Source organism: Acomys minous, assembly GCF_964271855.1.
Source record: "Acomys minous genome assembly, chromosome: 19".
In the NCBI taxonomy this organism is placed as follows: domain Eukaryota; kingdom Metazoa; phylum Chordata; class Mammalia; order Rodentia; family Muridae; genus Acomys; species Acomys minous.
Window position 1 is genome coordinate 19,691,189 of NC_140499.1, and position 10,321 is coordinate 19,701,509.

Sequence of the window (10,321 nt, forward strand, 5' to 3'; positions counted from 1 at the left end):
TAACTCGTGCTGGCCCCCAAATCACAGAAATCTGCCTACATCTACCTCTCAAGTGCTGGGACTAAAGACACCCACCACTGTGCATAGCTTGTATTTATTTGTTTTTGAAGAACCTCCATATGTTCCTGTGATTCACAGCTGTGGGATGTTTTATTCTCACCAGTGTACCAAGAGTTCAGCTTTTTTCTACAATCTCAAAGATTCTGTTCTGGTTTTGTTTTTTGTTTTTTGTTTGTTTCTTGTTTTTTTGTTGTTGGGGTTTTTTGTTTGTTTGTTTGTTTGGGGTTTTTTGTTGTTGTTGTTGTTGTTTGTTTTTGAGACAGGGTTTCTCTTTAATCCTGAGTGCTGGGATTAAAAGCATGTACCGCCACACCCAGGATTTTTTTTTAATATGCTTCTCCCCCCCTTTTTTTTTTGTTTTTCAAAACAGGGTTTCTCTGTGTAGCCTTGACTGTCCTAGACTTGCCTTGTAGACCAGGCCGGCCTTGAACTCACAATGATCTGCCTGCCTCTGTCTCCTAAATGCTGGGATTAAAGGCGTGCGCCACCACACCTGGCAAAATATGCTCCTCTTAGAAGGTAAGAAGTGGAGCTGGACATGATGATGTACTCCTTTAATCTCAGCACTCTGGAGACAGAAGCAGGTGGATCTCTGTGAGTTCAAGGCCAGCCTGATCTACAAAGTGAGTCTAGGACAGCCAAGGCTCTGTTACACAGAGAAACCCTATCTCGAAAGTTTAAAAAAAAAAAGTGGTATCATGTATTTAACTTAACTAACCATTCTCTAATGTGTGTTTTTATGACAATCTGAAACTTTTTGAATAGGGGAAGATGATAATGCAGGATAAATTAGAGAAAGAAAGAAATGATGCTAAAAATGCTGTTGAAGAATACGTCTATGATTTCAGAGACAAATTGGGCACTGTCTATGAAAAGTTCATCACTCCAGAAGTAAGTCTGAGGTTGTAAAAATCTACTTGAATGTTTATTTTAAAATCCTAGCATGAATTATATCAAAAAGTATATAGAATTTGTTATTGTCAAATTTTGAACCTATATGGGGATGGTTCCTAATGATTTTTCAAGGTGCAGATAGTGAGAACATGTTTATAAATAAGGTCAGAATAATTTGGTATTGAACTAAAGAGTATCTCTTAATTACTTTATTTATAAGAAAGGCATTTGTAATTAAAGTCTCTTAAATATATAACTAGGACATGAATAAACTGTCTGCAATGTTAGAAGATACAGAAAACTGGCTTTATGAAGAAGGAGAGGACCAACCTAAACAAGTTTATGTGGATAAGCTTCAGGAGCTAAAGGTTAGTAAATTGCTTTAAGTGGTGCATGGATATTAACTGAGACATTTAAGCTTTGTAAAGAGTATGATTCTCAGTTTGGCTCATCTTACCGGGCATGGTGGTTGTGCCTTTAATCTCAGCTCTTGGGACAGAAGCTACTGGATCTCTTGTGAGTCTGAGCCAACCTGGTCTACATAGTGAGTTCCAAGGTAGCCAGGGCTACACAGAGAAACCGTGTCTCAAAATAAAATAAAATTTTAAATCAGGTTTTAAATTTGTGAATTCTATATATGGTAGGATAGTTTTTACTATGTTTTAAAAATGGTTCTATGAAGTTTTAGCACCTTGCTTTGAAAGGATTGACAGTTTTTTTTGGTTGGGTCTTTGAGTTTGAAAAGAGTCAAGAGGTAATCATGAGTGGTTTTTTTTATATATATAAAATGAGATTAAAAGTAGGATAAGGGCCACTATAATACATATGTTTATGGAAAAATAGAAAAGACATATTTTTGCCGTTGCCTGTTTATCATTTATAAGAGGCAAATAAATGTATTCTGTTAACCCTATTCATTCTTCTTAAATGTTTCCTGTGCTAATAGAAATATGGCCATCCCATTCAAATGAAGTACGTAGAGCATGAGGAGAGACCAAAAGCTTTAAACGACTTGGGGAAAAAGATTCAGCTTGTCCTGAAAGTGATAGAAGCGTACAGAAACAAGGTACTGGGGCCTTGATGCTGATGGTGACCATAGAAGTCCTCCACCCCAAAGCTGCAGCCGTTACCACTTGTCAGGGACTGAGCATACCAAACTTACAGTTTATCAGTGAAGAATTACTAAGCAAGGATTCCAGGACACTTAAAATCTGAGGGTTTCACCTTGTAGAATTTCCTGAAGTCATAGCTTAAGTTTAATCTAGTGACAAAATCCATTGTTTCACTTTTGTGTTTCTTCCAAGGAAAAAGTCTTCCTTGACTCTAAGCTGCCAGACTGTATTTTGCTGCTTGCCTGAGGTTGCTGATCTTCTATCTATCATTCCTCCATAATCTCCATTTATTCTTCCAACACACCCAACCTTCTCATACCTCTCCACTGTTCTGAAGCTTCAGGTTGGACAATATGCACCATATGTCCTTTTGGAAAGAGAAGTAAATGACCAGTCAAGCATCTGAACAGGGCATAGCCACCTTTTTAAGAGGTTACTGGTTCAAACCTTACAGTCTTTCCTTTATCCACATCTTCACTGCTGCTGTTTATTTCAGCAGACCAGTAGACACAGCCCTATTCCAGAAAACTCAGGAGAAGCAAGACCATCCTGTTGAATTTGTCCAATGGGGAGGGTTTACTGCTCACCACCTTATATACTCAGTGAGGACCCGGATGTGATCATTAACATTAACACTGTATCCATATGCAGGAGAGAGCAGCACCAGAACCATGCAGGCATCATCCCAAAAGCTTAGATTCACCAAGCACTTAGTAAACCCTAAGCACTGTGAGTCCTGGATTGCCACACACTCTCCTCACCAGGGTATTTAGGATCTGTGAACTATGAATGCTGTTTTCTCACTTTACATATTAGAAAATCTGGATGCTTACAGTTTGTTGGATTAGACAGATTGTAAATGATGGGATTCAGGAGTCAAACCAAAGTAGCTGGTATCCCTGTCTACACTGTTTTCCAATATATACTCAATTCTTTATGTCAGAAAAGAATTGAAGGAAGCCAGGGCTCAGAATGTATGAAAAAGAAATGTTCTTGAAAACTGAACTGTGGGCCAGTGAGATGGTTTCAGTAAAGGCTGATGACCTAATTAAACTCAATCCTAAGGTCACACATGATGGTAGGAAAGACGACTCCTGTAGGTGCCCTCTGACCTTCACAAGTGTGGGTCCCACACCTGTCCCACCCCCACACACACTTGGGGGAACATACTGAAAGCTGGTGTGGCTTACATCTGGGGAGGGACAGATGCCTGATCACAGACGACCTCATCTCAGCTGTTGTGAAAGTTTGAGGTTTATTCTGATACAGATAGCTTGGGGGTTTTAGAGTATAGAGGCAATATGACTTAGTTTGCAAAGAATCTAGTAGTAGACTAGGACATTATTAGAATAATACAGTCAAGAAATGGTGGATCTGGGTGTGGTAGTGCACACCTTTAATCCCAGCACTAGGGAGGTGGAAGCAGGCAGATCTCTGAGTTCAAGGCCAGCCTGGTCTACAGAGTGAGTCCAGGACAGCCAAGACTACACAGAGAAACCCTATCTTGAAGAAAAAAAGAAAGAGAAAGAAGAAAAAGGAAGAAGAAATAAATAAATAAATAATGAAGGTCAAAGCAGATAATGAAGGACCAATAGTGATGAGAGTTTTGCATTTATTTTGCTTATAAGGTAGCCATATAACAGTCCAAAATTACCTAAAACATTTAAATATGGATGGGGGTAGCATTTTAATTATTCTGGCATGGAGAAAACTCCAAAAAGTAGGTGGTAATGTAATACGTTTATTAAATAGTAGTAGAGATTTCAGACTTTACAAATAGAGAGTTATAGGAAAAGGCTCAAGCGACAGATAATTTTAAAAGGCATATTTGTTGATTATGCAAATAAACTAGCAAGAAAACAATCCATGAGACAGTTAGAAGCTGAATAAAATGTAGCAGCCTAGAACTCAAGTCCAATGTGATGATGTGTAATTTGTAATCTTACAAAGAAAACTTGAATGTCTGATAAGGCTTAACAGTTTTGAAAACGGCATTCCCATGGTCCCTGTTTTTACCTTTGGGGTTTAATTACAATGCTTAAGAGGCTAAGTCAGAGGATCAGGACAAGCGCAGGTATGGCCAGGTGAGATTGTCTCAAAAAAATTAAAGGAAAATAAATACAGCAAAAGAATTTGGCTTAAAAATGTTTTTAATTAGCATATGTGGTATTAGGTTTTATTGTGTATTTTTTAAAGGAAATTGTTGAGTTGATCCTCTCCTTCACCCCTTCTGCTTCTTCCTACATCCAATCACTCGTTGCCCCATTCTGATTTCATGTCATGTGTGTCCTCTTGTCCTCTTCCCCTTCCTCACACTTTTTTCCTCCTTGTTCATGCTGCTCCTCTAGGCTGTCCGTAATCTTTACCAGGAAACCCTCTTGCTTTTATGTCCTGTTGCTGCTGCTTTCTGCTCTGCTTGCTACTCACGTAAACTGACTTTCTGGGTGGTTTCCCAGATGTATTAGCTGTAACTGTGCTTTTTACACAAAATTTCTTTGTCTTTTTTATTTTTATCAAGAATGCACCACCTAGTTTTATGGTATGTTCAGAATTTTCTTTTTCCCTCACTATATACCTGTGTACCTATTTTCTCCCAAGTCTGTATAAATTCTACTCTATCCTAGCTTCTCTTGCCCAATGCAGACCCTCTACTAAAGGTTATTTTTCCAAAGCTGCTCTGATTTTGTTCTTTCTCCTGGTCTCTTCAATTTGTGTCATTTTGTATGGGGCATCTTTACATGAATATATAAGAAGTATGTTATAAATAAAAATTTTAATGTTTTATGGAGAAATTATCAACAAGCCAACTACCAAAAATAAGTTCTTTTTCTTTTACAATTTCATTAATTTCTAATAGGATGAAAGATATGATCATCTGGATTCTGCTGAAATGGAAAAAGTTGAAAAGTACATCAGTGACTCCATGAATTGGCTGAACACTAAGATGAATGCACAGAACAGATTAAGTCTTACTCAAGAACCTGTGGTAAAAGTGTCAGAAATAGTTGCAAAGTCAAAGGTAAGAAACTAAAATTCCCTAAACAATGTTTTATTGATGTGTGAGAAAGGACGCAGTGAGTGTGTGGGCACACATGCCATGGTTCACAGGAGGTCTGAGGACAACTTTGTTGTGGCTGGTTCTCAGCTTCCACTTTCAGCTGGTTTTAAGGATAGAACTCAGATCGCCAGGCTGGCCGAGCAGGCACCCTCACCTGCTAAACCATCTTGCTGGCTAAAACTTTCTTTTTAATAGGTTTAAGCACCAAAACACATTTAAGGACTAACTTTTTCACACTCTGAGAAACCCTCAATTTGCGGAAGACCATTTAGGCCAGGCTTGGCTTTGCTGACTTCAGCAACTCAAGGTTGTTTATGATGGAGTCTCTACGTTTTTGGAAACACTGCTGGTTGCTAAGTTCCAGGAGTAATTTGAATGAGATACAGTGATGTGATCAACATAAATATCAAGATCCCCTGAGCCCTCTAACAGCTTCATTGCAATAGGCTCATCTTTGGGATGTGAAATCTTCCACTATAAAATCCTGTTTTTAATTTTATATAATTTCAGATAAACTTTGAAATTTAATAAACAACTGATTTTAAAAATGTCAAAATCTATTTTTAAAAAACATGGCACCAAAATTATGCAAAGATGGAAATAGAGACCCTAGGTTAGGGAATGACAAAGAGGTGTGTACCCAGTCACTAAGAATGCAGGTGATTTTTTTCTATATCATGTGCTGTGTTTACATTTCTAATATTTGCCATAGTTGGAAATATGTGAAACAGTGAGTCCTCTTCCCTGATCAATTTCGACTGTACAACTTTTCTGGAACATTTTGTCAGTGCATATACACACATATATGTAGAAATCTGAAGTAAATATATACCTATTAGCTAAAAATCTCTAGGAGTTACTACTATAAATGTGATATAGCTGTCAAATATTTTAGTTGTAAAGATATTATTACAAAATAATTGAGTAAAAAGGAGTACAGAACCTTAATAAAGTCACATGTAGGCATGAAACACAGCTCTCACTTCATAAGGAATACGGATATAATTTATTTTGGGCCCAATATGAGTGATCATGGACCATGAAAATAGATTCAGGTTGATCTGAATAGCATTACATCATGGAAGTAGTCTCATAAACTTAGTGTCTAAACAAAATAAGTCATAAATCAAGGCATTTACCAAGTACATGTGTAGAGGATACAGCAGCAGGAAAATCCCCACTGCAAGTTTTAGACACTCCTGATGACATTGGTGGCTTCGGGCATGGTGGCAGCTACTGCTCTGATAAGTTAGTCCATCCCAAATGTTTACCTGAGAACGGAAAGGATGTTGTGGTGGTGTGAATAGGAATGGCCCCCAAAAGACTCATGTGTTTGAATGTTTGGCCATAGGGAGTGACACTATTAAGAGATGTGGCCTTGTTGGAGAAAGCGTGTCATTGTTGAGGTGAGCCCTGATGTCTCTTATGCTGAAGCTATGCCCAGTGTAGCGCCCAGTGTAGCACCCAGTCTCCTTCTGCCTGAATATCAAGATATAGAATTCTCAGCTCTTCCTCTAACACCATGTCTACGTACTGCCATGTTTCCTATCATGATGATAATGGACCAAACCTATGAAACTGTTAAGCTAGCCCCAGTTAAATGGTTCCCTTTATAAGAGTTGCTGTGCTCATGGTGTCTCTTCATAGCAGTAAAACACAAACTAAGACAAATGTGAAGATAAACATAAAGGGGGCGGGGCTAAAGGTAGCCCATAATTTTAGTTCTAGATCAGCAGCATGCCAGCTCTGCACAATCACAATGTTCTAATTAGTGAGCCATACTGTAGGCAGGGCTTTTTTTCCCTAGGAGTTTCAGTTTATACAGTATAACTACATATATACGTGTATGTGTGTGTGTGTGTGTGTGTGTGTGTGTGTGTGTGTGTAAGAGTCTAACATCTAGAAGATTATTTAGGTGTTAATCTTAAAGGATTTTCCCCCTTGTTTGGTATTTTTTGTACATGGTATTTTTTTTTCTTAAAAGCAAGTACTATATAATTAGGGGGAAGTTTTGGAGGTTTTTTGTTATTGGTTTGGTTTGGGTTTTTTGTTGTTGTTGTTGTTGTTTGTTGTTTTTGTCTTGGGTTTTTTTGTTTTTGTTTTTGTTTTTTGGGGTTTTTTGTTTTGGTTTTGGGAACCAGGGTTTCTCTGAGTAGCCCTGGCTATCCTCGACTCATTTTGTAGCCCAAGCTGGCCTCGAACTCACAGAGATCTGCCTTTCTTGCCTCCCTGAGTGCTGGGATTATAGGTGTGTGCCACTGCACCTGATCAAAAAAGTTTTCAATTCCATTTTTTTCCCCAAGAAGCTTGTAAGTGCTTCAGTGTGGATAGATAAGATGCAGAAGTCATCAAGAACAATTTGTAAGTAGACTATCCTCCCTGGCTTGTAACTAGACCCTCCCCATGCTGGGGTGTGCGGGTATTACTCCCTGTTATAAGATGTTTGTTCCACACTTGGGAGAAACTTTACAGTTTTATCACTTGAACTAAAAATCTTTCATTTCTGAGTAAAAAGCAAGGAAAGAGAAAAATGCTTTAGGTTTCATTTACGCACTATTACTTGCATTTGCTTTCTTAGCATATCAGGAAAATTAAAAGCAAATTGCCCATAAAATGTCACCAGCATGACTGCCTACCCAAACATGAGCTGAACAAGATGACAATGAACATGCCAAAGGGGACAGGGGAAAGTGTACGAGCCCTCAACCCTACCCAAACAACCACATGCCACTAGAGGATGCTGAGAGTGGGAGAAACAGTCTTTCCCCGAGAACATACCAATTGCTTATTCAATACCAAGTGGATCAGCCCTGAAAACATGTGTGTGTGTGTGTGTGTATACATTGATATATTGATATATTTAATAATATATATGTATTACATATTCATGCATGCATACAATAACAATTAAACAAGAAGCCATACATTTGAAGGAGAGCAAGAAGGTTACAGGAGGCTATGGAGGGAAGAAAGGGAAGGGAGAAATCTCATTATGTTAAAATCTCAATGCTGTGAGTTCGAGGCCAGCCTGGTCTACAAAGAGAGTCTAGGACAGCCAAGGCGACAAAGAGAAACCAAATAAATAAATAAATAAAAATAAAAATAAAAACATTGCTTTCATATTAAATGTTTAGAAACTTAAATTTAAATGTATTAACATAATTCTCAAAGCATCTGAGATATTAAGAATTGAAAATTGGAGCTGAAGAGATGGCTCAGTGGCTAAGAGCCCTGACTGCTCTTCCAGATGACCTGGGTTTGACTCCCAGCACCCACATGGCGGTTCTCAACTGTCTCTAACTCTAGTTCCGGAGGCTCCGACACCATCACATAGACATACACGCAGGCAAAACACCAATGCATATGAAATAAAAATAAGTACAGTAGCTGCACGATAGTGGCACACGTCTTTAATCACAGGCCTCTTGAAGGCAAAGGCAGGCAGTTCTCTGAGATCAAGGCCAGCCTGGTCTAGAGAGAGAGTTCCAGGACAGCCTGGGCTATACAGAGAATCCCTGTCTCAAAAAAAAAAACCCTAAATAAATAAAAAGTACAGTAATAAAGTTGTTAAATATAGTGAAATTTTAAGTGTATAGGGGACACACAAATTTTAGGAGGTTAAGAGAACACTGTCAAACATCTAAATGTTTTGTGTAATATTTGACATGGGTTGTTTCTGTCTTCAGGAACTGGATAATTTCTGTAACCCCATCGTTTATACACCCAAACCAAAAGTAGAAGTTCCTGAAGACAAAGCAAAAGCTAACAGTGAACACAATGGACCAATGGATGGACAGAGTGGTACAGAGACCAGCCCCGATCCAGCAAAAGGCAGCTCACAGCACACTGACTCTGGAGAGATGGAAGTGGACTAAGATTCATGTAACTCAAACAGTTGGCTAACTACAGGGTCCATTCCTCCTTTACGCCTGGTACACACAACATATGTTCAGTTGTTCTTAACTACTTTTGTCACTTGTTTTTTGGAGTAGTTTTGAAGTTGTCTATATTGAGTGCACTATTCATGTCCACTGCTGCTGTGACGCTTTAGCTGAATATAGATGTGCAAATGAGTTTGAGCTCTCCTCACATACTATGTGTCAGTATGCAGGACTGCTATGTACTCCGCAACCATCCACCTTAGTCACAGCTTTTACTTGCATAGCTCTCAGCTCCTCGATGCAGGAAGGGATACTGCGTTGCTCTTTTGTTGCAGAGGCAGGGGGTTGACTGCATTGTTGTGAAAACAAACTGAAGTTGATGTGGTTTAGAGCCGACAGCACTGACCCTTCCTGGTTTCCCTATTGTTATCACTTAAATATTAAAAGCAATGGGAGGTTCTGACATACTAGTCCATCTCACTGATGCGCCACAAGGACTCCAGTCTTGTCGCCACGTAAGTGACACTCAGAAAGAGAATAGTGCAGTTTGACATTCAGATAACACCAGCAGTTGCTGCTTTTGTTAGTAGCATGGACTGATGTTTTCTCAGAGTAACTTCTCACTTGAAACTGTTGATTTACTTGTCCTAAAGACCAGCTGCTGCTACAGTAATGCTAAGCCTATACTTTCATGTTATGGGAAAGCACTGTCGACCTGTTCAGATGTGCATCTTGTGATGCTGATAGCCTTGGTTCAGTTTTTATAGTTGTGTTTGTTTCCTTAATTGATTTTTGTTAATAACTTTAATCTGGGGTAGGGAGAAATTGCACAATGCATTGCATATATATATATACCTATCACTGATTTAATGTTACAATGTAGATAGACACTATTAAATAAGCAGTAATTCCTGAAAAGGAGTGCCTGTACCATAAGTCTTAGGAAATAATGCTTGTAATAAACTTGACCTTGTTACATTAGTAGGTAAAATACATAATGTTACATAGTGTAATATGGTATAACGTGATTAAATTATAGTTCCTGCTGTTAAATTGCCTTTTGAAAACTTGGCTCCAGGTTTGGTGCTTCTTACATGGGAAAGGCACAGTGCACTTCAGCCATAGTAAGGGCCTGGTCTGTGGTTTATCACCACACTTGTTCACACCACTCAGTTGTGTCCTGAGGCACAGAACTGTTGGTTTAACTGGGGGAAAGGCTGGAAGTAGTGTTTCAGTCTCCAAGGGAAAGAAGCAAGACAAATGCATGGGCCTGTGTTCCTAATTCTAATTCACTGAAGATCAACTTCAGTTACACT

The 10,321-nt window shown here is 38.7% G+C and overlaps 1 protein-coding gene across 3 annotated transcripts in view; it reads left to right on the forward strand.

The window, feature by feature from the left end:
- Positions 1-10,058, forward strand: part of HSPA4L (heat shock protein family A (Hsp70) member 4 like) — a 49,388-nt gene extending 39,330 nt beyond the window's left edge. For all 3 annotated transcript variants that reach the window (XM_084768501.1, XM_084768502.1, XM_084768503.1), the window contains exons 16-20: positions 826-951; positions 1,215-1,322; positions 1,901-2,020; positions 4,924-5,085; positions 8,811-10,058. In XM_084768501.1, coding sequence (XP_084624627.1) covers positions 826-951; positions 1,215-1,322; positions 1,901-2,020; positions 4,924-5,085; positions 8,811-8,999 — 705 coding nt within the window. In that variant the 3' untranslated portion in view covers positions 9,000-10,058. The remainder of the gene's footprint in view (positions 1-825; positions 952-1,214; positions 1,323-1,900; positions 2,021-4,923; positions 5,086-8,810) is intronic.
- The last annotated feature ends 263 nt before the right edge of the window (positions 10,059-10,321 follow it).